Source organism: Argopecten irradians, chromosome 5 (assembly GCF_041381155.1).
Source record: "Argopecten irradians isolate NY chromosome 5, Ai_NY, whole genome shotgun sequence".
Taxonomy (NCBI): Eukaryota; Metazoa; Mollusca; class Bivalvia; order Pectinida; family Pectinidae; genus Argopecten; species Argopecten irradians.
In genome coordinates, this window is record NC_091138.1 from 4,145,652 (window position 1) to 4,171,477 (window position 25,826).

Here is a 25,826-nt window from a genome sequence, read left to right on the forward strand (position 1 = left end):
GAGAAGGAGTCTTTCTAGTGTTTATATACACTGTAGATATAACATTAGGAGAAGGACGGATCTCATTAACTATTCAGAATTTATATATGTCGTGTGTTTCATGTCGTTTATATGCGTATAATCCTGCGTTTATAGTCTAGGACATTGCATTTGTGTCGACGTTTTCTTAAAAGGAATTTGATGTATCGACTGTCGTTGACGTGTGTCTATCACAACAGCAGACCGTCTTTACTGATTCAATTGGATGGTTTTGCTGTGTTGTATGCTACACAGTTCAATATCACAATGCATGTTTTGAAAACCGCCACAACAGAACGCTTGCGTGATGTACTTTGTTCGAGATACACAGATGCTTTAATCTTCTGGATTTTAGAAGTAAAGTGAAGAGATGAATGTAACATAGGCATCGATTCGAATATAGCAACAAAAGCTTACTTTTTCCGCCAAGACTTTAAACTAACGGCTTACTTTGTACCTACAGATAAAAAAACTGATCAATATTCAACAAGCTAAGCATTATATGATTTAGAAAGGTCGGCAGATTTTTCAGGATTACACAGGAACAAGATACATCAACACAATCACCCTATGTATACTGTATTGCTGTAAATAGGTATGGTAAATAGCAGGTGTAAGGCGATCCATTAGTCACACTATCCCTAATGATCCCTCCCATCACTAGGCACAGCCACACTATCCTTAATGATCCCTCCCATCACTAGGCACAGCCACACTAACTTCACATTAGATAAATAATCATTGCTGATCGTAGTAGTCTTTGTATTACAAGGTACGACAAAACTACTATTGGGGCGAACAATGGTATCCAGATATTCACGAAGAGGATTTATAGAGATTACGGCGTTAACGGACACAATTAAGTCTTACAGATTTGTATGATTATGAACCGTATCTAGTAGTCAGATCTCATATCATCAACATATCTGTACATAGACACATTTCTAGGACCAATGCGTATATAGAAATCATTCTTCAGGATAGGTATTCTGTGAAGACATGCTGCACCTGAGGCTCTGTAATGACTTCCAAACCGTATGCTGTAACAGAAAATTTCGTATTCAATTTTCACACGAGTTATTTATTTACTTATGTAGTCGTCGGATAACGTAAATTATCTGTATGAAGAAGCCGAAGCCGTGTATTGTATTGCCATATAATGCCCGGTATCGACTGATCATCGTGTAATTAGACCATATTTAATTTTATTCTTGACGTAACCGGAAGCGGTCGACCGTACGTAGGTTAGTTCAGACGAGAACATGCCCAAGAACATTCACGCAACTAACTACGTTTGTAAGCGGTAACAAAGTCAAGATTGTTGTAAACCATACCTTTTAATCGTATGATTTTCTCTTTTGTGATAACATTTACATTAACAATTAATATCGGTCGGTTATAAAGAACACTAGGCAGTACAGTGTAGTTTAGAAAGCGACTTCCGATCAATAAAATCCGGATCGTAATGATCGATATTCGGTTCACTTCTCCAAACCGAACCCTCTCTTAACCGGCCGAAATTCTATGCACCGACCATTATCGGTTTAGGGAAGTTCCACTGTATATAATTTTCAATATATCGGATTTCTGTTTGTCTTTTAGGGAATAAGTTGAATGGCTTATTACAGAACTGAGATCAGAACTATGACTCTAGCTCCTTTGGAATGCCAGGTCGTCATCTCGTTTTTCCGAAGGACACATATTATTTTCACAATATGTCTTTACTGTTATAGGTCGGAAGAAATCTCTTTATTATCACGTTATTCTGTTGTTCATAACTTAAAATATGACCAGTTTACAGTTTAAATTTGATCCTAATTAAATCAATATTATGTCATCGTGTTTCCAAACATGTTTCAAAAACTATAGATTATTTAGTAATTCCCCTATTTTCGAAAATCTGTCGTGGCGTCGGTTGCAGAAAATAGTTGATTGGCTATCTCAAGAAGTAATTAATTAAAATGGTCTTGAGATCGATATCATCATTTTTTTTCCATTAAGACGATGTTCTATTACATGTATTTTGAATCTTATTGGTCTAGTTTCATGAGATGGTGATGTTCCGTAGACTATGTATAGAAATGTGCGGAGCACGTTCTGTTACCGAAACACAATGATCTTCTATACTGGATCAGGTTACAAGGCATTAATCTGTTTCAGGATGTGAGGACAATTCCCTTCACGTTGTCTCTTTCATCACCGGCTCTTGGATTCACCAACTTAGAGGACATGCTGTCGGTGTAAGTAAAACGCATATCGGAGTGCTAAATGTAGTGTTTATCTTGTGATACAAGGTGTCATGATGGGGGTGTGATTGATTCATTTATAAGGCAAGGTCACGAAGGGGTCATAAGGGGGGCATGAGTGATTAATTTATACAGCGAGGTCACGAAGGGGTCATGATGGGTCATGAATGATTCATTTATACCATGTGGTCACGAAGGGGTCAAGATGGGTCGTGAATAATTGTTTATACAATGAGGTCACAAAGAGGTCAAGATGGGTCGTGAATAATTGTTTATACAATGATGTCACAAAGGGGTCAAGATGGGTCTTGAATAATTGTTTATACAATGATGTCACAAAGAGGTCAAGATGGGTCGTGAATAATTGTTTATACAATGATGTCACAAAGGGGTCAAGATGGGTCTTGAATAATTGTTTAAACCATGAGGTCAAGAAGGAGTTATGATGGGTCGTGAATAATTGTTTATACCTTGAGGCCATGAAGTGGTCAAGATGGGTCGTGAATGAATTTTCTATAACACGAGGTCAAGACGCGTCATGAATGATTGTTTATACCTTGAGGCCACGAAGTGGTCAAGATGGGTTGTGAATGAATTTTCTATTACGCGAGCTCAAGATGGGTCATGAATAATTGTTTATACCTTGAGGCCACGAAGTGGTCAAGATGGGTCGTGAATGAATTTTCTATAACACGAGGTCAAGACGGGTCATGAATAATTGTTTATACATTGAGGCCACGAAGTGGTCAAGATTGGTCGTGAATGGATTTTCTATAACACGAGGTCAAGATGGGTCATGAATAATTGTTTATACAACGATGTCACAAAGGGGTCAAGATGGGTCTGGAATAATTGTTTAAACCATGAGGTCAAGAAGGAGTTATGATGGGTCGTGAATAATTGTTTATACCTTGAGGCCACGAAGTGGTCAAGATGGGTCGTGAATGAATTTTCTATAACACGAGGTCAAGACGGGTCATGAATGATTGTTTATACCTTGAGGCCACGAAGTGGTCAAGATGGGTCGTGAATGAATTTTCTATAACGCGAGGTCAAGATGGGTCATGAATAATTGTTTATACCACGAGGTCACGAAGTGGTCAAGATGGGTCGTGAATGAATTTTCTATAACGCGAGCTCAAGGTCAAGAAGGAGTTATGATGGGTCGTGAATAATTGTTTATACCTTGAGGCCACGAAGTGGTCAAGATGGGTCGTGAATGAATTTTCTATAACACGAGGTCAAGGCGGGTCATGAATAATTGTTTATACCTTTAGGGCACGAAGTGGTCAAGATGGGTCGTGAATGAATTTTCTGTAACACGAAGTCAAGATGGGTCATGAATAATTGTTTATACCTTTAGGCCACGAAGTGGTCAAGATGGGTCGTGAATGAATTTTCTGTAACACGAGGTCAAGATGGGTCATGAATAATTGTTTATACCTTGAGGCAACGAAGTGGTCAAGATGGGTCGTGAATGAATTTTCTATTACGCGAGCTCAAGATGGGTCATGAATAATTGTTTATACCTTGAGGCCACGAAGTGGTCAAGATGGGTCGTGAATGAATTTTCTATAACACGAGGTCAAGACGGGTCATGAATAATTGTTTATACCTTGAGGCAACGAAGTGGTCAAGATTGGTCGTGAATGGATTTTCTATAACACGAGGTCAAGATGGGTCATGAATAATTGTTCATACCATGAGGTCAAGACGGGGTCAAGATGGGTCATGAATAATTGTTTATACCTTGTGGCCACGAAGTGGTCAAGATGGGTCGTGAATGAATTTTCTATAACCCTAGGTCAAGATGGATCATGGATAATTGTTTATACCACGAGATCACGAAGGTCTCAAGATTGGTTGTGAATGAATTGTTTATACCACGAGATCACGAAGATTAGTCGTGAATGATGCATCTATACAACGAGTCCATGAAGGGTCAAGATGGGTCGTGAATGATTCATTTATACAGCGAGGTCAGGGAGGGGTCATGATTTATCTATTCATCGAGGTTACGAAGGGTTCATGATGGGTCATGAATGGTTCATTTATACAGCGAGGTCACGGAGGGGTCAAGATGGGTCATAAATGATTTATTTATAGTAAGCTGTAACGATAGGTCATGTGCTTAGACAATTAAACAACATTTAAACAACATAATGGGAAATAAATAATAACGATATATGTATATATGTATTATGTTTACAGATATATAAACTGATACCATGGAAAGCTTGACATCGGCGAAAGTCGTTTATGAGGATCATAACAATCAAACATAAATTAGTTTTTGATTTTGTCTCTATTCTTGAGATTTACTTGAATTAATATCTCTATTCTTGAGATTTACTTGAATTAAATTCCTAATATATATCTTCTACACTGAACGTACACCAGAAGTAATAAGTACCCTGTTCTATCTCATTACTATTAGTAACGTACACCAGAAGTAATAAGTACCCTGTTCTATCTCATTACTATTAGTAACGTACACCAGAAGTAATAAGTACCCTGTTCTATCTCATTACTATTAGTAACGTACACCAGAAGTAATAAGTACCCTGTTCTATCTCATTACTATTAGTAACGTACACCAGAAGTAATAAGTACCCTGTTCTATCTCATTACTATTAGTAACGTACACCAGAAGTAATAAGTACCCTGTTCTATCTCATTACTATTAGTAACGTACACCAGAAGTAATAAGTACCCTGTTCTATCTCATTACTATTTATAAGTACACCAGAAGTAATAAGTACCCTGTTCTATCTCATTACTATTAGTAACGTACACCAGAAGTAATAAGTACCCTGTTCTATTCATTACTATTAGTAACGTACACCAGAAGTAATAAGTACCCTGTTCTATCTCATTACTATTAGTAACGTACACCAGAAGTAATAAGTACCCTGTTCTATCTCATTACTATTAGTAACGTACACCAGAAGTAATAAGTACCCTGTTCTATCTCATTACTATTAGTAACGTACACCAGAAGTAATAAGTACCCTGTTCTATCTCATTACTATTAGTAACGTACACCAGAAGTAATAAGTACCCTGTTCTATCTCATTACTATTAGTAACGTACACCAGAAGTAATAAGTACCCTGTTCTATCTCATTACTATTAGTAACGTACACCAGAAGTAATAAGTACCCTGTTCTATCTCATTACTATTAGTAACGTACACCAGAAGTAATAAGTACCCTGTTCTATCTCATTACTATTAGTAACGTACACCAGAAGTAATAAGTACCCTGTTCTATCTCATTACTATTAGTAACGTACACCAGAAGTAATAAGTACCCTGTTCTATCTCATTACTATTAGTAACGTACACCAGAAGTAATAAGTACCCTGTTCTATCTCATTACTATTAGTAACGTACACCAGAAGTAATAAGTACCCTGTTCTATCTCATTACTATTAGTAACGTACACCAGAAGTAATAAGTACCCTGTTCTATCTCATTACTATTAGTAACGTACACCAGAAGTAATAAGTACCCTGTTCTATCTCATTACTATTAGTAACGTACACCAGAAGTAATAAGTACCCTGTTCTATCTCATTACTATTAGTAACGTACACCAGAAGTAATAAGTACCCTGTTCTATCTCATTACTATTAGTAACGTACACCAGAAGTAATAAGTACCCTGTTCTATCTCATTACTATTAGTAACGTACACCAGAAGTAATAAGTACCCTGTTCTATCTCATTACTATTAGTAACGTACACCAGAAGTAATAAGTACCCTGTTCTATCTCATTACTATTAGTAACGTACACCAGAAGTAATAAGTACCCTGTTCTATCTCATTACTATTAGTAACGTACACCAGAAGTAATAAGTACCCTGTTCTATCTCATTACTATTAGTAACGTACACCAGAAGTAATAAGTACCCTGTTCTATCTCATTACTATTAGTAACGTACACCAGAAGTAATAAGTACCCTGTTCTATCTCCTTACTATTAGTAACGTACACCAGAAGTAATAAGTACCCTGTTCTATCTCATTACTATTAGTAACGTACACCAGAAGTAATAAGTACCCTGTTCTATCTCATTACTATTAGTAACGTACACCAGAAGTACCCTGTTCTATCTCATTACTATTAGTAACGTACACCAGAAGTAATAAGTACCCTGTTCTATCTCATTACTATTAGTAACGTACACCAGAAGTAATAAGTACCCTGTTCTATCTCATTACTATTAGTAACGTACACCAGAAGTAATAAGTACCCTGTTCTATCTCTTACTATTAGTAACGTACACCAATAATAAGTACCCTGTTCTATCTCATTACTATAGTAACGTACACCAGAAGTAATAATACGTACTCCAGGTATAAGTACCTGTTCTATCTCATTACTATTAGTAACGTACACCAGAAGTAATAAGTACCCTGTTCTATCTCATTACTATTAGTAACGTACACCAGAAGTAATAAGTACCTGTTCTATCTCATTACTATTAGTAACGTACACCAGAAGTAATAAGTACCCTGTTCTATCTCTTACTATTAGTAACGTACACCAGAAGTAATAAGTACCCTGTTCTATCTCATTACTATTAGTAACGTACACCAGAAGTAATAAGTACCCTGTTCTATCTCATTACTATTAGTAACGTACACCAGAAGTAATAAGTACCCTGTTCTATCTCATTACTATTAGTAACGTACACCAGAAGTAATAAGTACCCTGTTCTATCTCATTACTATTAGTAACGTACACCAGAAGTAATAAGTACCCTGTTCTATCTCATTACTATTAGTAACGTACACCAGAAGTAATAAGTACCCTGTTCTATCTCATTACTATTAGTAACGTACACCAGAAGTAATAAGTACCCTGTTCTATCTCATTACTATTAGTAACGTACACCAGAAGTAATAAGTACCCTGTTCTATCTCCTTACTATTAGTAACGTACACCAGAAGTAATAAGTACCCTGTTCTATCTCATTACTATTAGTAACGTACACCAGAAGTAATAAGTACCCTGTTCTATCTCATTACTATTAGTAACGTACACCAGAAGTAATAAGTACCCTGTTCTATCTCATTACTATTAGTAACGTACACCAGAAGTAATAAGTACCCTGTTCTATCTCATTACTATTAGTAACGTACACCAGAAGTAATAAGTACCCTGTTCTATCTCATTACTATTAGTAACGTACACCAGAAGTAATAAGTACCCTGTTCTATCTCATTACTATTAGTAACGTACACCAGAAGTAATAAGTACCCTGTTCTATCTCATTACTATTAGTAACGTACACCAGAAGTAATAAGTACCCTGTTCTATCTCATTACTATTAGTAACGTACACCAGAAGTAATAAGTACCCTGTTCTATCTCATTACTATTAGTAACGTACACCAGAAGTACCCTGTTCTATCTCCTTACTATTAGTAACGTACACCAGAAGTAATAAGTACCCTGTTCTATCTCATTACTATTAGTAACGTACACCAGAAGTAATAAGTACCCTGTTCATTACTATTAGTAACGTACACCAGAAGTAATAAGTACCCTGTTCTATCTCATTACTATTAGTAACGTACACCAGAAGTAATAAGTACCCTGTTCTATCTCTCTTACTATTAGTAACGTACACCAGAAGTAATAAGTACCCTGTTCTATCTCATTACTATTAGTAACGTACACCAGAAGTAATAAGTACCCTGTTCTATCTCATTACTATTAGTAACGTACACCAGAAGTAATAAGTACCCTGTTCTATCTCATTACTATTAGTAACGTACACCAGAAGTAATAAGTACCCTGTTCTATCTCCTTACTATTAGTAACGTACACCAGAAGTAATAAGTACCCTGTTCTATCTCCTTACTATTAGTAACGTACACCAGAAGTAATAAGTACCCTGTTCTATCTCATTACTATTAGTAACGTACACCAGAAGTAATAAGTACCCTGTTCTATCTCTCATTACTATTAGTAACGTACACCAGAAGTAATAAGTACCCTGTTCTATCTCATTACTATTAGTAACGTACACCAGAAGTAATAAGTACCCTGTTCTATCTCATTACTATTAGTAACGTACACCAGAAGTAATAAGTACCCTGTTCTATCTCATTACTATTAGTAACGTACACCAGAAGTAATAAGTACCCTGTTCTATCTCATTACTATTAGTAACGTACACCAGAAGTAATAAGTACCCTGTTCTATCTCATTACTATTAGTAACGTACACCAGAAGTAATAAGTACCCTGTTCTATCTCATTACTATTAGTAACGTACACCAGAAGTAATAAGTACCCTGTTCTATCTCATTACTATTAGTAACGTACACCAGAAGTAATAAGTACCCTGTTCTATCTCATTACTATTAGTAACGTACACCAGAAGTAATAAGTACCCTGTTCTATCTCATTACTATTAGTAACGTACACCAGAAGTAATAAGTACCCTGTTCTATCTCATTACTATTAGTAACGTACACCAGAAGTAATAAGTACCCTGTTCTATCTCATTACTATTAGTAACGTACACCAGAAGTAATAAGTACCCTGTTCTATCTCATTACTATTAGTAACGTACACCAGAAGTAATAAGTACCCTGTTCTATCTCATTACTATTAGTAACGTACACCAGAAGTAATAAGTAATAAGTACCCTGTTCTATCTCCATACTATTAGTAACGTACACCAGAAGTAATAAGTACCCTGTTCTATCTCATTACTATTAGTAACGTACACCAGAAGTAATAAGTACCCTGTTCTATCTCATTACTATTAGTAACGTACACCAGAAGTAATAAGTACCCTGTTCTATCTCATTACTATTAGTAACGTACACCAGAAGTAATAAGTACCCTGTTCTATCTCATTACTATTAGTAACGTACACCAGAAGTAATAAGTACCCTGTTACTATCTCCTAGTACTTCCTATTAGTAACGTACACCAGAAGTAATAAGTACCCTGTTCTATCTCATTACTATTAGTAACGTACACCAGAAGTAATAAGTACCCTGTTCTATCTCATTACTATTAGTAACGTACACCAGAAGTAATAAGTACCCTGTTCTATCTCATTACTATTAGTAACGTACACCAGAAGTAATAAGTACCCTGTTCTATCTCATTACTATTAGTAACGTACACCAGAAGTAATAAGTACCCTGTTCTATCTCATTACTATTAGTAACGTACACCAGAAGTAATAAGTACCCTGTTCTATCTCATTACTATTAGTAACGTACACCAGAAGTAATAAGTACCCTGTTCTATCTCCTTACTATTAGTAACGTACACCAGAAGTAATAAGTACCCTGTTCTATCTCATTACTATTAGTAACGTACACCAGAAGTAATAAGTACCCTGTTCTATCTCATTACTATTAGTAACGTACACCAGAAGTAATAAGTACCCTGTTCTATCTCATTACTATTAGTAACGTACACCAGAAGTAATAAGTACCCTGTTCTATCTCATTACTATTAGTAACGTACACCAGAAGTAATAAGTACCCTGTTCTATCTCATTACTATTAGTAACGTACACCAGAAGTAATAAGTACCCTGTTCTATCTCATTACTATTAGTAACGTACACCAGAAGTAATAAGTACCCTGTTCTATCTCTCATTTACTATTAGTAACGTACACCAGAAGTAATAAGTACCCTGTTCTATCTCATTACTATTAGTAACGTACACCAGAAGTAATAAGTACCCTGTTCTATCTCATTACTATTAGTAACGTACACCAGAAGTAATAAGTACCCTGTTCTATCTCATTACTATTAGTAACGTACACCAGAAGTAATAAGTACCCTGTTCTATCTCATTACTATTAGTAACGTACACCAGAAGTAATAAGTACCCTGTTCTATCTCATTACTATTAGTAACGTACACCAGAAGTAATAAGTACCCTGTTCTATCTCATTACTATTAGTAACGTACACCAGAAGTAATAAGTACCCTGTTCTATCTCATTACTATTAGTAACGTACACCAGAAGTAATAAGTACCTGTTCTATCTCATTACTATTAGTAACGTACACCAGAAGTAATAAGTACCCTGTTCTATCTCATTACTATTAGTAACGTACACCAGAAGTAATAAGTACCCTGTTCTATCTCCTTACTATTAGTAACGTACACCAGAAGTAATAAGTACCCTGTTCTATCTCATTACTATTAGTAACGTACACCAGAAGTAATAAGTACCCTGTTCTATCTCATTACTATTAGTAACGTACACCAGAAGTAATAAGTACCCTGTTCTATCTCCTTACTATTAGTAACGTACACCAGAAGTAATAAGTACCCTGTTCTATCTCATTACTATTAGTAACGTACACCAGAAGTAATAAGTACCCTGTTCTATCTCATTACTATTAGTAACGTACACCAGAAGTAATAAGTACCCTGTTCTATCTCATTACTATTTAGTAACGTACACCAGAAGTAATAAGTACCCTGTTCTATCTCATTACTATTAGTAACGTACACCAGAAGTAATAAGTACCCTGTTCTATCTCCTTACTATTAGTAACGTACACCAGAAGTAATAAGTACCCTGTTCTATCTCATTACTATTAGTAACGTACACCAGAAGTAATAAGTATCCTGTTCTATCTCATTACTATTAGTAACGTACACCAGAAGTAATAAGTACCCTGTTCTATCTCATTACTATTAGTAACGTACACCAGAAGTAATAAGTACCCTGTTCTATCTCATTACTATTAGTAACGTACACCAGAAGTAATAATAAGTACCCTGAGTAATCTCTATCTCATTACTATTAGTAACGTACACCAGAAGTAATAAGTACCCTGTTCTATCTCATTACTATTAGTAACGTACACCAGAAGTAATAAGTACCCTGTTCTATCTCATTACTATTAGTAACGTACACCAGAAGTAATAAGTACCCTGTTCTATCTCATTACTATTAGTAACGTACACCAGAAGTAATAAGTACCCTGTTCTATCTCATTACTATTAGTAACGTACACCAGAAGTAATAAGTACCCTGTTCTATCTCATTACTATTAGTAACGTACACCAGAAGTAATAAGTACCCTGTTCTATCTCATTACTATTAGTAACGTACACCAGAAGTAATAAGTACCCTGTTCTATCTCATTACATTAGAAGTAATAAGTACCCTGTTCTATCTCATTACTATTAGTAACGTACACCAGAAGTAATAAGTACCCTGTTCTATCTCATTACTATTAGTAACGTACACCAGAAGTAATAAGTACCCTGTTCTATCTCATTACTATTAGTAACGTACACCAGAAGTAATAAGTACCCTGTTCTATCTCATTACTATTAGTAACGTACACCAGAAGTAATAAGTACCCTGTTCTATCTCATTACTATTAGTAACGTACACCAGAAGTAATAAGTACCCTGTTCTATCTCATTACTATTAGTAACGTACACCAGAAGTAATAAGTACCCTGTTCTATCTCATTACTATTAGTAACGTACACCAGAAGTAATAAGTACCCTGTTCTATCTCATTACTATTAGTAACGTACACCAGAAGTAATAAGTACCCTGTTCTATCTCATTACTATTAGTAACGTACACCAGAAGTAATAAGTACCCTGTTCTATCTCATTACTATTAGTAACGTACACCAGAAGTAATAAGTACCCTGTTCTATCTCATTACTATTAGTAACGTACACCAGAAGTAATAAGTACCCTGTTCTATCTCATTACTATTAGTAACGTACACCAGAAGTAATAAGTACCCTGTTCTATCTCATTACTATTAGTAACGTACACCAGAAGTAATAAGTACCCTGTTCTATCTCATTACTATTAGTAACGTACACCAGAAGTAATAAGTACCCTGTTCTATCTCATTACTATTAGTAACGTACACCAGAAGTAATAAGTACCCTGTTCTATCTCATTACTATTAGTAACGTACACCAGAAGTAATAAGTACCCTGTTCTATCTCTTACTATTAGTAACGTACACCAGTCCAAGTAATAAGTACCCTGTTCTATCTCATTACTATTAGTAACGTACACCAGAAGTAATAAGTACCCTGTTCTATCTCATTACTATTAGTAACGTACACCAGAAGTAATAAGTACCCTGTTCTATCTCATTACTATTAGTAACGTACACCAGAAGTAATAAGTACCCTGTTCTATCTCATTACTATTAGTAACGTACACCAGAAGTAATAAGTACCCTGTTCTATCTCATTACTATTAGTAACGTACACCAGAAGTAATAAGTACCCTGTTCTATCTCATTACTATTAGTAACGTACACCAGAAGTAATAAGTACCCTGTTCTATCTCATTACTATTAGTAACGTACACCAGAAGTAATAAGTACCCTGTTCTATCTCCTTACTATTAGTAACGTACACCAGAAGTAATAAGTACCCTGTTCTATCTCATTACTATTAGTAACGTACACCAGAAGTAATAAGTACCCTGTTCTATCTCATTACTATTAGTAACGTACACCAGAAGTAATAAGTACCCCTGTTCTATCTCATTACTATTAGTAACGTACACCAGAAGTAATAAGTACCCTGTTCTATCTCATTACTATTAGTAACGTACACCAGAAGTAATAAGTACCCTGTTCTATCTCATTACTATTAGTAACGTACACCAGAAGTAATAAGTACCCTGTTCTATCTCCTTACTATTAGTAACGTACACCAGAAGTAATAAGTACCCTGTTCTATCTCATTACTATTAGTAACGTACACCAGAAGTAATAAGTACCCTGTTCTATCTCATTACTATTAGTAACGTACACCAGAAGTAATAAGTACCCTGTTCTATCTCATTACTATTAGTAACGTACACCAGAAGTAATAAGTACCCTGTCTCTATTACTTACTATTAGTAACGTACACCAGAAGTAATAAGTACCCTGTTCTATCTCATTACTATTAGTAACGTACACCAGAAGTAATAAGTACCCTGTTCTATCTCATTATATTAGTAACGTACACCAGAAGTAATAAGTACCCTGTTCTATCTCTACTTTAGAAGTACACCAAGTAATAACCCTGTTCTATCTCTTACTATTAGTAACGTACACCAGAAGTAATAAGTACCCTGTTTATTCTAAAACGTCGAATAATAGTATATCATTACTATTAGTAACGTACACCAGAAGTAATAAGTACCCTGTTCTATCTCATTACTATTAGTAACGTACACCAGAAGTAATAAGTACCCTGTTCTATCTCTTCTATTAGTATAACGTACACCAGAAGTAATAAGTACCCTGTTCTATCTCATTACTATTAGTAACGTACACCAGAAGTAATAAGTACCCTGTTCTATCTCCTTACTATTAGTAACGTACACCAGAAGTAATAAGTACCCTGTTCTATCTCATTACTATTAGTAACGTACACCAGAAGTAATAAGTACCCTGTTCTATCTCATTACTATTAGTAACGTACACCAGAAGTAATAAGTACCCTGTTCTATCTCATTACTATTAGTAACGTACACCAGAAGTAATAAGTACCCTGTTCTATCTCATTACTATTAGTAACGTACACCAGAAGTAATAAGTACCCTGTTCTATCTCATCACTATTAGTAACGTACACCTGAAGTAATAAGTACCCTGTTCTATCTCATTACTATTAGTAACGTACACCAGAAGTAATAAGTACCCTGTTCTATCTCATTACTATTAGTAACGTACACCAGAAGTAATAAGTACCCTGTTCTATCTCATTACTACGTTAGTAACGTACACCAGAAGTAATAAGTACCCTGTTCTATCTCCTTACTATTAGTAACGTACACCAGAAGTAATAAGTACCCTGTTCTATCTCATTACTATTAGTAACGTACACCAGAAGTAATAAGTACCCTGTTCTATCTCATTACTATTAGTAACGTACACCAGAAGTAATAAGTACCCTGTTCTATCTCATTACTATTAGTAACGTACACCAGAAGTAATAAGTATCCTGTTCTATCTCATTACTATTAGTAACGTACACCAGAAGTAATAAGTACCCTGTTCTATCTCATTACTATTAGTAACGTACACCAGAAGTAATAAGTATCCTGTTCTATCTCCTTACTATTAAAAAGTGCTGTTTATAGGAACGACAATGGATAACAGCATCAGATTCATGATAATTAAAAACCGCCACCAATACCGGCCCGGTCCCACTGAAGAGCGGATTAATTACGGATGAATTTAGTTTACAAATTTTGGCCGTACGTTGTCATCCGCAACAAAATTGGCTTAAAATAACAAATTTTCAAGTACAAATTACGGATATATTAATAACATTCTGCGAATTTATTACGAACAAATGCGGATATTTCACGAACAAATGCGGATATTTCACGAATACAAGCGAATACGAGAACGCACGCTCTCCCGTGAGGTGTACAATCGGTAAGATTATCCAACAATGCGGATACGTATCAAACAATTACGAATATATAACGCATATATTGAGGAAACAGATCGGCATTACTGCGATTGTTACAGAAATATTACGAATCTATCAATAATAAATTGCACAGATGTAGCGGAAAGAACAGTTGTATTGCGCATGTAAGGCATCTGAATTACGGAGGTAAAAGAAGCGCGCTCGGGCCTTTCGGTATCGCTTTTCACAACAACACGACTGCAACAGAGATAAGCAAGCTGCAACTTTCATCCTACCTCCTCCAGATACAAAGAAGGTCCTGTCTGGTTCAAATTCAAATCAAAGCAGACAACTTTTTCTTTTCTGTCTTTGAAACAATTTCACGACATGAACAAGTAGATTAATATGCTGTTGGATACCATTGTTACGCTGCATTGGTATTATTGCCGATGACCCATTATTACACCTGTACTTCTCGACGGACAGGAAATAATAGAAAAATATGTCGATTTTTGCCATATTTATACAGTAGTTTTGGTTTACGTAACACGTTTGTTATACATTCGCAAATTATTCTCAAATCGAATGCAAAATAGACGCAATACAAACGTTGAACTCATTATGCATTCGCTACAAATTATTTTAATTCGTGATGTCAACGTGATAGGTACGCTATACATTCGTTTTACACACTGTCCCAGTTCGCTATAATGTCGCAAAACCCAGTCAGTTCCGGATATCCAAGAATAACAGCGGATATACAGCGCATATAGTAAGCATGTATTGAGTATGTATTGCGTACGAATAGCGTATCTAATGCGAATGATTTCCGCAAACAAAATTTTGTGCAGTGTAAAAATCCTGGGAACGGAAAAACATGCCATTGCGGATAATTGCGGACGTGTACACGTAAGATTCTTGTCTCCGTTACAAAAGATAATAAATGATAGTGGCAAAAACATGCTTATTCAGGAGCATTAGTCTCATAGTCATATTACATGATTTTGTTCGTCATAAAACCGAATTAATATTTAATATCAATATTTTGGTACATATAATATGAAATATGTATATCAATTATAAGTTATAAAAACATGTATATAACAAACATAATGCGACAGTCCTGATAACATAGTAAGGTAGACAATGGTTGTCAGGCGTCAGTATATACAATTCGTACTCTAAACGAGACTGGAGATATTTTCTGTTGATTGATGTCCTGCCCCCAAGTCAGTATACATATGTTATTCTTCTCTCAATCCACAATACACATTTCATGACATTTTGTGTCATTTGTGCGGCAAGGAATAAAGCTTCCGTAATTGATTGGATGCTAATAGCAATCTAGATCATGTACTGCTTACATTATTATCCATGCATTACCAATGGCAATATGTTGCATTTAAGACTTGATCTTTGTCATTTTCTGATTTCAATCATTAATTTACCATTTGTAACTTTTCTATCTTTCAATGTATCTAGAAATCACCATCTTACCTTATCATTTACCTGTTGCAGGTGACATGCATCGACGTGTCTAATGACTGTTTTCACGTGGTGGTAGGATGTTTAGATGGGAACGTGTACCTGTATAACTTGCGTACCACCGACCTTCTGCAGACGTTGAAAGGCAGTCCTAGCGACCCTGTTCGAGACGTCTGTATTTCAAGAGACGATTTCTTCATTTTCAGTGCGACTGAGGTAATAAATATTCATGTCTTATTTTGCGCTAATTGTTCTTTTGGTTTTAAAACGTAAACAGTTGGACAGTTTAAGATTTTGTTTTCTGCATAACGAATTGGTTTGCATAATCCGACTCCGTTATTTAGGAGTATTGATGATAGCAGTGCCCATATTAATATTGTTCGCCTGTCCCAATGTTTAATATTCACCGTCTATGTCTTGCAGCTTGTCAGTACGCAAGGAATAACGTATTCGTGCTACATTTCTGTTATTATCTTTGTCCTCGGGAAGAAGTATCCATTCGGGCAGTTTTATGTCCAGTCAGTTAATTATTTTGCATGAAAATACTTTAGGGCAGCTGCATATTATATGAAACTCAAAACATCGAATTGCCTCGAGCTCATGGTTCCATAGGTCAAAGGTTGAAAACTGTGTAGGAACATCTGTGTACTTACCAATAACATAGAACTGTGTAGGAACATCTATGTACTTACCAATAACATAGACCTGTGTAGGAACATCTATGTACTTACCAATAACATAGACCTGTGTAGGAACATCTATGTACTTACCAATAACATAGACCTGTGTAGGAACATCTATGTACTTACCAATAACATAGAACAGTGTAGGAACATCTATGTACTTACCAATAACATAGAACTGTGTAGAAACATCTATGTACTTACCAATAACATAGACCTGTGTAGGAACATCTATGTACTTACCAATAACATAGACCTTGTAGGAACATCTATGTACTTACCAATAACATAGAACTGTGTAGGAACATCTATGTACTTACCAATAACATAGACCTGTGTAGGAACATCTATGTACTTACCAATAACATAGACCTGTGTAGGAACATCTATGTACTTACCAATAACATAGAACTGTGTAGGAACATCTATGTACTTACCAATAACATAGAACAGTGTAGGAACATCTATGTACTTACCAATAACATAGAACGTGTAGGAACATCTATGTACTTACCAATAACATAGAACAGTGTAGGAACATCTATGTACTTACCAATAACATAGAACTGTGTAGGAACATCTATGTACTTACCAATAACATAGACCTGTGTAGGAACATCTATGTACTTACCAATAACATAGACCTGTGTAGGAACATCTATGTACTTACCAATAACATAGAACTGTGTGGAAACATCTATGTACTTACCAATAACATAGACCTGTGTAGGAACATCTATGTACTTACCAATAACATAGAACTGTGTAGGAACATCTATGTACTTACCAATAACATAGAACAGTGTAGGAACATCTATGTACTTACCAATAACATAGAACAGTGTAGGAACATCTCTGTACTTACCAATAACATAGAACTGTAGGAACATCTATGTACTTACCAATAACATAGAACTGTGTTAGGAACATCTATGTACTTACCAATAACATAGAACTGTGTAGGAACATCTATGTACTTACCAATAACATAGAACAGTGTAGGAACATCTATGTACTTACCAATAACATAGACCTTGTAGGAACATCTATGTACTTACCAATAACATAGAACTGTGTAGGAACATCTATGTACTTACCAATAACATAGACCTGTGTAGGAACATCTATGTACTTACCAATAACATAGACCTTGTAGGAACATCTATGTACTTACCAATAACATAGAACTGTGTAGGAACATCTATGTACTTACCAATAACATAGACCTTGTAGGAACATCTATGTACTTACCAATAACATAGAACTGTGTAGGAACATCTATGTACTTACCAATAACATAGAACTGTGTAGGAACATCTATGTACTTACCAATAACATAGAACTGTGTAGGAACATCTATGTACTTACCAATAACATAGACCTTGTAGGAACATCTATGTACTTACCAATAACATAGAAGTGATCGTAAAAAGCGACTAGATTTGAGATCATGACCTTCATACTTTATCAACCATTTGATAGCTTGAGATTGATGTTTAGCAGTTTAAGTTATATTTATATATCCTTACTACAAGTCTTCAGGTTTTCGTACGATATTCGTGATCGCAATGTTCTCATGATTTCGAATTAATTGATAGATTTTACTCATTGCCACTCCTTTTTCAATTCTCGATTAACCATTTCAAAGCAAAATACATCTTTGATTTCTATGAACATAACACTTTGACATGCCACCCGATCTCTAGAATATGACGAAGTGTACAGTATAATTTGTTTTAATATCGATGCTATTTCTTATAATGTATTCACAAACGTTTTCCTTATTTTCATCTTATCAATGAAAATTAAATAGTGAGAAACTCTTGAAATAGCTGTAATAGCCAGTGGTTATAACAGGATCAATCAATTACTGAAAAATTAGTTAATACTTTAAAGGCTTTACAACGACTTTGTTTGGCTGATGCTATGGCAACAGAGAAAAAAACTTAGTTACCATGACAACTTAAACCTCGTCTGTCTATTTTTGCCTTGTGATGACGTTCGACTCAACCTACGTTACAATTTCCTTGTCGAACCCTTCCGATTTATGATAATATCAATGATATTTCGTCTATAAATAACAAGAAATTGATTGACTAAGCTGATCTTAAATAGATGGTGTGCTTTAAAGGTACTACAGATCGTACCATCAACCACTCATCTGGACTACTCCTAACATGGACAGACTGCGGTCATTAGCTATTTAGACTTTAACATTCAGTGTAGTCGACCATTATAAAAGACGGAATACTGTGCCTCTTTAATAGGGTGTTTGTGAAACCTGACCATGTCTACAACGTGTGATTTCAGACAAGGATCAACGTGTGGAATCTGTATAAGAAGACTATGAATAAGGCGACAGAGAATGACCACAGCGGCAGTGTAACTTGTGTTTTTATGGACGAGCAGGGTCGGTTCGCACTTTCAGGTAACACAAAATAGAAAATATAACAATATTCATAAAATACGCAATGGTAATAAAATATAAAAATTTCATTATTATTGGATATTATGGGGTTGGACTGGTTTGACTAGTTAAGGATGTACACCTCTGAGAAGTCAAAATTTTCATGTTTTCTTCTTATATATATTTTTAGAAATTGGAGTTTATACCATAAAAGAAAATGGATGAAAACATATGTTCGTGTTAGGTTTTGAGCTGTTGTCACTCAAAAATGCCTAATTGACAAAATATTGGGTCTTATGGGAATTTTGCCGTTTTTAGCGTATATACGATAAATTAAATCCATAATTTCCTAATGAGGTGTTTGATATGTATATGAGTGTTTGCAGAATTAATTGTACAGAAGTCTTATAAGACACATATTTTTTCTATGAATAATAACTTATTAAATTATTCATGCTACTTTCATTTTAAGCTCCAAAATCCACCATTTTCATCTGTTTTTGCCAGATTTCATCCTTCATAGAAAAAGTTGGCATTAAACTTTTGTAAATAATTTGAATATCAATATGAAAATGGATGCTCTTTCTAAATCAGGCAGCACAATAGGGGGTCCGTGTGCTTTCAATTTTCGATATCATAGAGCAAAAAATAAAAGTGTTCAAATTACCATTAAAAGTAAAAGTAAAATGACAAAAGTGTATCATTTCACACATTAATACTAAATATTTCAATTACCATGAACATAGAAAAGATGTACAGATAATATTAACTCGATATAGCTAACAATGCTGGCTTAGTAATGACTTAAGTAAAAACAATCTAAGCAAAAAAATGGTAAAATTTTTACTATACTCAAAGCGAAAACTAAACACATTTTCAAAACGGCTGCCATATGGGTCATTTCTTAAATTCTCTATAAAATGTATTGATCCTTCATTCCTTCATCCTTCATTCAGTATTATTGGATATTACGTGTTTGAACGGGTTTGACAAGCGAAAGAAATTATTTTGTATATTTAGTGGTTTTGAAAATTCCTCCAACCTAGAAAACAGTAACATGCGCAATATTTTAAAAGACACTTGAAATATATAAATGAAATATATAAAAGACTTTATGATTTCAAGCTGACTATTTTTATTTATATTTTTTATCTTTTCTAAATTTATGAAAGATTTTTGTAAATTTAAAATTAAGGGTACACTTTCTGCATTTTTTAAAGAGTGACCTCCACACTTATACTAATGCTTGGTACGGTTAACTCTAGATATTCTAAGAAGCCATCTGTCTTTAAAATAGAATTTATTGAAACCAACGCTCTTAAACAGAGGAACTATCCCACCTCATGAAGTCAAATGGTGTTATATGGACAACATATTTGATTTGGATAATAAAACCAAAACGTAATTTCAAAGTACTTCGTACCGTATGTCTCCACAATTTCTTCTATGACAATAATGGTATTATTATAAAAAAATACATATAGAAAGTATTACTTTTTTCGCAATAATTAACAATATTTCTCTGTAATGACTGGTTATGAATTAATCGTATAGAGTACTTTTTTCTATGTAATGATTTTGTATTATAAACATAACTTAATTTTTAGGAGGAGAGGATGGCGTACTGAAAATGTGGAATTTGGAATTAAATGAGTTCAAGGAAAATCTTCTTGGACATTCTGCTGGTATTACTTGTATCGCAGTATCCCCTGACGGGTCCTGCTGTGTGACTGGTTCTAGGGACCGGACCCTTTTACTCTGGAGCCTAGAACTCCTTACCTGGGCACTGTCCTACAAGGTAGACCGTCTATCTTACTACTAATGATACACGATGTGTAGGATTGGAATGGTAATATGAAACATGCATTTTGTGCTAGCGGCGACTCGTGTGATATCTGACGATCTTGCATATGAATATAATTTCTTCATTCTGTCGTCGAAACGTGTCAAAATTGTTGCCAATTATTTCCGAATTCAGCAGTCAATCATTTGGTTTGGTTGTGTACAAGATGTCATTTGTGATGTCTAATGTGTTGCTTTATGATTACTTGTGCTTTAATGGTTTCGAAAATGTTCCTCATACTTGGATTTTCCTTATTTGTTTTGGGACTTTTATTACAGCTAGATTTTAATAGTCTTGTTTTAATAACGTTTCCTACTGGTTGATGATTGCAGTAGAGGCACACTATTAGTTTACAGTAACTGCGATAATGCAGTAATGCGTGTGACGAGCGTGTGTCTGATATCATTTTCAAGTAAATATTATTTGATTTAGGGTTACATGTAACTCACATGTCTAGGCTCTCACTGGACCCCTCAAATAGATAATCAGGTCTTCCAAACAATATACCTGTATTTGAATTTCAGTGCTCTTTTGTGTCCTTAAACTGTTACTTACCTATTGTCTGACACTCTGCAATAAACAATGCAAATTTACACTTACAGCACCACGACCTTATGATTCAAAGTGTGGAATACGTGGACGAGGAACGAATTTTGTCCTACGATGTCCAAGGTAACTTCCATATATGGCAAGCGGAGACCGGGGTAACCCTGACGACTTACAATATCCCTGTGGCCAGCTTCGTCCTGTCCAGTGACGGCCAATACCTAGCAACGTGCCGCGGAGATCAGAGGTAAGTATTTATTTTAGGTTCTCTCTATGTATGTTTTATTTTGTCAATGATTGTTTATTTCATTAAGCGCTAATCTAATTAAACCAAACGAACAAAATATTTACATGCGATTGGTTGGTCATTATATAACATTCTTGTAGAAGATCCACCTTGGTAACTGGATGCATTGTTTGTACATATGTAAAAAGTCACTCACGATACTCCCGGGGTTAATGTGGTGATATTTACCCCTGGACTAAATCATGTCAGAATTGGAGACATTTCAGGAGAGAAAAAAAATCAGAGACTCCTGGGAACGACGTCAAAATTCAAAACCACACAATGTACGATTCTTTTAATGTATATCAAACTATTTCTGGCATCCGTAATCGAAGAGCCTTCAGATTTGCCGTGCCATCATCCAGGTGTGGATATTACGGCTGTATATAAAGTAACCATTTTATTGTTAAATCAGAGTTGGATATTTTGGAACACATGCTATTCAGTCTTTCGTATTTTCATGTAGTGGAAAGATATGGAAGACAAATGATGGCTCTTTGATTGGCTGTGTAAGTCACACTGAGAGGATCACGTGCGTCGCACGCTCATTCGATGACCAATACCTGGTGACCGCTGCAGTGGACGGATCTCTCAAAGTTTGGGAACTCTCCACCGCAAAGCTAACACAGGTATCCAAAAATTGTTTAGGCACCTTGAACGGACTGAACGATGGATGTCCACCTTAAAATGTTAATACGCAAATCATGATCAAATTATTTCGTCATGAGGATCATGAAAACTATTGATGTAGAGTAGGATTTATGCTGAATTTCCAATAAAACTCTCTGCCATAATACATGTAAGTAATATAGATAAAGCTTTCGATATCGGCGCGTATCTTGTTTCAGATGTGATAAATAAGGAATGGTGTTAAATGTATTCTTACCATTGATATGTTCCAAAAGGAACATGTTATGCAAAATTGTCAAAGGTTTTTGTTTTCATCCATTTCTTTCCTGACGTAAAGACGAACTAATGTTGTATTATATGGGGGTTCCAATTTGGATGATGGGAAGCTACCTTAATGTTTCCATTTGTCTAAATAAACTGAAGCCCAATCCTTGTGCCTACCTTTGTGTTACATCTTCCCCGTATCTATACAGGTGTTAGTGGAGGAGGACTGCGCGGTGACGGCGGTGGCCTTACACACGGAAGTGGTGTCTGGGTCTGAGCGTGGTACGGTGCTTGTGTGGGACCTGTCGATAGGAGAGCCCCGTCACCGCCTCACAGGTCATACTGGCAGTATCACAACAATCCGCATCACACAGGACGGACTCTTCGCTATCTCTGGTAGGGTGACAATTAGTTTCGTTTGTTTTAACCTGGATCATGTCGTAAGTCTAAAACATTCTCAAGTTTAGACTTAACCAATGACAAATCCAGGCCAGGTTAACAAACCTTACATACAGTTTGATATATTTATTTGTATACTTTGCTCATATTCTTTCCAAAATGGTTCTCATCAAAGAAGATAAATTAAAACTTTATACTGCCGTGATGTCGGTTATTTTCACAAGTCAATTTGACGATTTACACTAAAAACTGAAAATAACAGTGATTCAAAATGTTGTTGATATGGCTTTGGTAAGTCCATGTGATTTATCTTTTATATATGTTTTGTTTAAGAAATTTTCGTGACCACATCAATATCTCGTGAAATCGGGGAAATTATCACATATACTCTTAACTTTTTGTTAGCGGACATGTTAACTACTAATCAGACGATTTACAGGATAGGGCACACGCTCCATAACAGTCCTCTTACTGATGGACTTGATTCTATGGTCTGCGCCAGCTCCTAAGACTGAAAAAGACAATTCATCTTATTTTCATTACTAAACATTGTTCTTTAGTCGCTCGTGACCACACCACCCACCTTTAAGCTGACATTGCGAGTTAAGAAAAGGATGCATTTGAGATTTAAATATATATATACATGTATATATAGTGAAGTAACATGTTTCAAAAACCATGGGTGGTAGAGAGAGAAACTTAAAGTCTATCCTCGAAGACAGAAATGTCTTAAAACTGTCAATTGAATGTTTTGTAACTTTCATTATTAGCTTTAAGACTGATATTAGCCATTCGTCCTACTGTTTTAGCGTCACGTGACCACACGATCCGGTTGTGGAGTCTCCGACATGGACTGCAGGTGACGCTACTGTCGATGCACATTCCAGTGTTGAACTTCATGACGACAGCAGACGCTAAGCGCATTATTGTCCACCTTGAGAACGACCACCATGTCCCTCTCCTGTGTCTACACAATAGTCCTGTCGACCCGGACTCAAACAGCGAGTGGACACCATCCATCGCAGGCAAGATTCATTATCGCTCCTATAATGTTTTATTGGTCCATAGCACTTTTAGAGTTCATAAATTAAGATAGTTTAGATTCTTAGATTTCTCCAGAATTCTTTCAGTGCGATAGAATTCTTATAGTTTAAAAAGATTTTGTATTGGTAGACATAAGTGTTTAAATTGAATATATTTTCTATAGTTCAATACATGTACTTTAGATCTACAAATTCTTATAGATTAGTAAATTATCAATTATTGATCAATGAAATTCTTATAAATCAGATTTAATACAATTCTTATATTTTTAAAGTATTGGTAGTATTTTTCAACATATATCAGCTCTGCAGAATCTTACATCTTATGCGTTCAATAGATTCGATATATTCAATTGATTTCATAGCAATCACTAGAACTAATGTTCATTAAATATTCATATGCTCATAAATTTCTTACACGTAATTAGTTTTCTTGAAGTTCAAAAGAGTCCTTAAGATTCGAGACATGTTATAGCTTAATATTTTTATTGTTTTTATAGACAGATTCGTTATGCTAGTGCTTAAGGATCTGCTCTGGTGAAAAGTCAAAATTTCCTGATGACTAGCTTTTTCTAATATAGATTTTTGGAAATGTAATAAAAATATTATGGTGTTGTTCTTGATTTTGAGCTATCATAAATCAAATATAGCTATTTGACCTAAATTGTGATTTGACCGAAATTTCACTGTTTTGAGCATACACACGACAAATTAAAGCAATATTTTGGAAATTAGTTGGATAAGTATGAATATTATTTTCTAAAATTCTGCTATTCAAAAGAAGGAAGTTGGTCTTTCTATAACCATCATAAAATAGGGGTCAGTGTGCTTGATTTTTTGTCCCATTACAAAATTTGTTAATGTTCAGCACTTCTTGCTAAAACTCTAAATAACTTAATGGTCACTAAAATGTAAAGAAAAAGATTTAAAGCAAAAAATAAATTAAAAATGTTGTCGCATCGGCGAGTTAAATAAAAAATATTGAAGGAAAAGGGTTGAAATGTCACCTCTCCACAAAGTGTAAAAAAATATGCACCTTTTTCAAAATGGCCGCCAAATTAATCATTTCCTGTGTATAAAAAATCTACAAACAATAGAAGTCCAATTGTTTGCAATAATTTGTTTATGGCAATTTGCTACACATTATGACAATCAGTTCTTGAAATTCACAGAAACTCATTGATTAATGTTGAAACGAGACTTCATCAAGACAAAAACCTCTCCAGAGCAGATCCCTAAATAGAATTACAGTGAAGACTACCGATCATGAAATAATGATATGAAAATAAACTGAGACGGTCATTTGATGTCAAATATTATATTCACCACACCTTCAAATTATTTAGCAAAATCCATGTAATAAAATGCAAGATGATTTTTATATTTTTATTTTATTTTTAAGATGCCCTAGGAATTTTACCTCTAGTCCCTAAGCATACATTTCCGCATCGTAATTCCGGGATGTTTCCTGTGCCAAAGTTACCAGTAAAGAGAAAGCGGAGTTCTGTGTCGAGCCTTCCTCAAATGATCAAGGTAAAAACTTATACACACCTTAAGTTGCTGCTCAGCTTTCACAC

General features: G+C 35.1%; 1 protein-coding gene across 5 annotated transcripts in view; it reads left to right on the forward strand.

Annotated features, from left to right (window-relative positions):
* The window catches only part of LOC138322681 (protein qui-1-like), a 116,935-nt gene that overhangs the window by 89,734 nt on the left and 1,375 nt on the right, over positions 1 to 25,826 (forward strand). For all 5 annotated transcript variants that reach the window (XM_069266714.1, XM_069266712.1, XM_069266711.1 and 2 more), the window contains exons 15-23: positions 2,179 to 2,258; positions 16,182 to 16,364; positions 19,142 to 19,259; positions 20,846 to 21,036; positions 21,684 to 21,874; positions 22,380 to 22,542; positions 23,017 to 23,203; positions 24,016 to 24,231; positions 25,652 to 25,782. In XM_069266714.1, the coding sequence (XP_069122815.1) occupies positions 2,179 to 2,258; positions 16,182 to 16,364; positions 19,142 to 19,259; positions 20,846 to 21,036; positions 21,684 to 21,874; positions 22,380 to 22,542; positions 23,017 to 23,203; positions 24,016 to 24,231; positions 25,652 to 25,782 (1,460 nt within the window). The remainder of the gene's footprint in view (positions 1 to 2,178; positions 2,259 to 16,181; positions 16,365 to 19,141; positions 19,260 to 20,845; positions 21,037 to 21,683; positions 21,875 to 22,379; positions 22,543 to 23,016; positions 23,204 to 24,015; positions 24,232 to 25,651; positions 25,783 to 25,826) is intronic.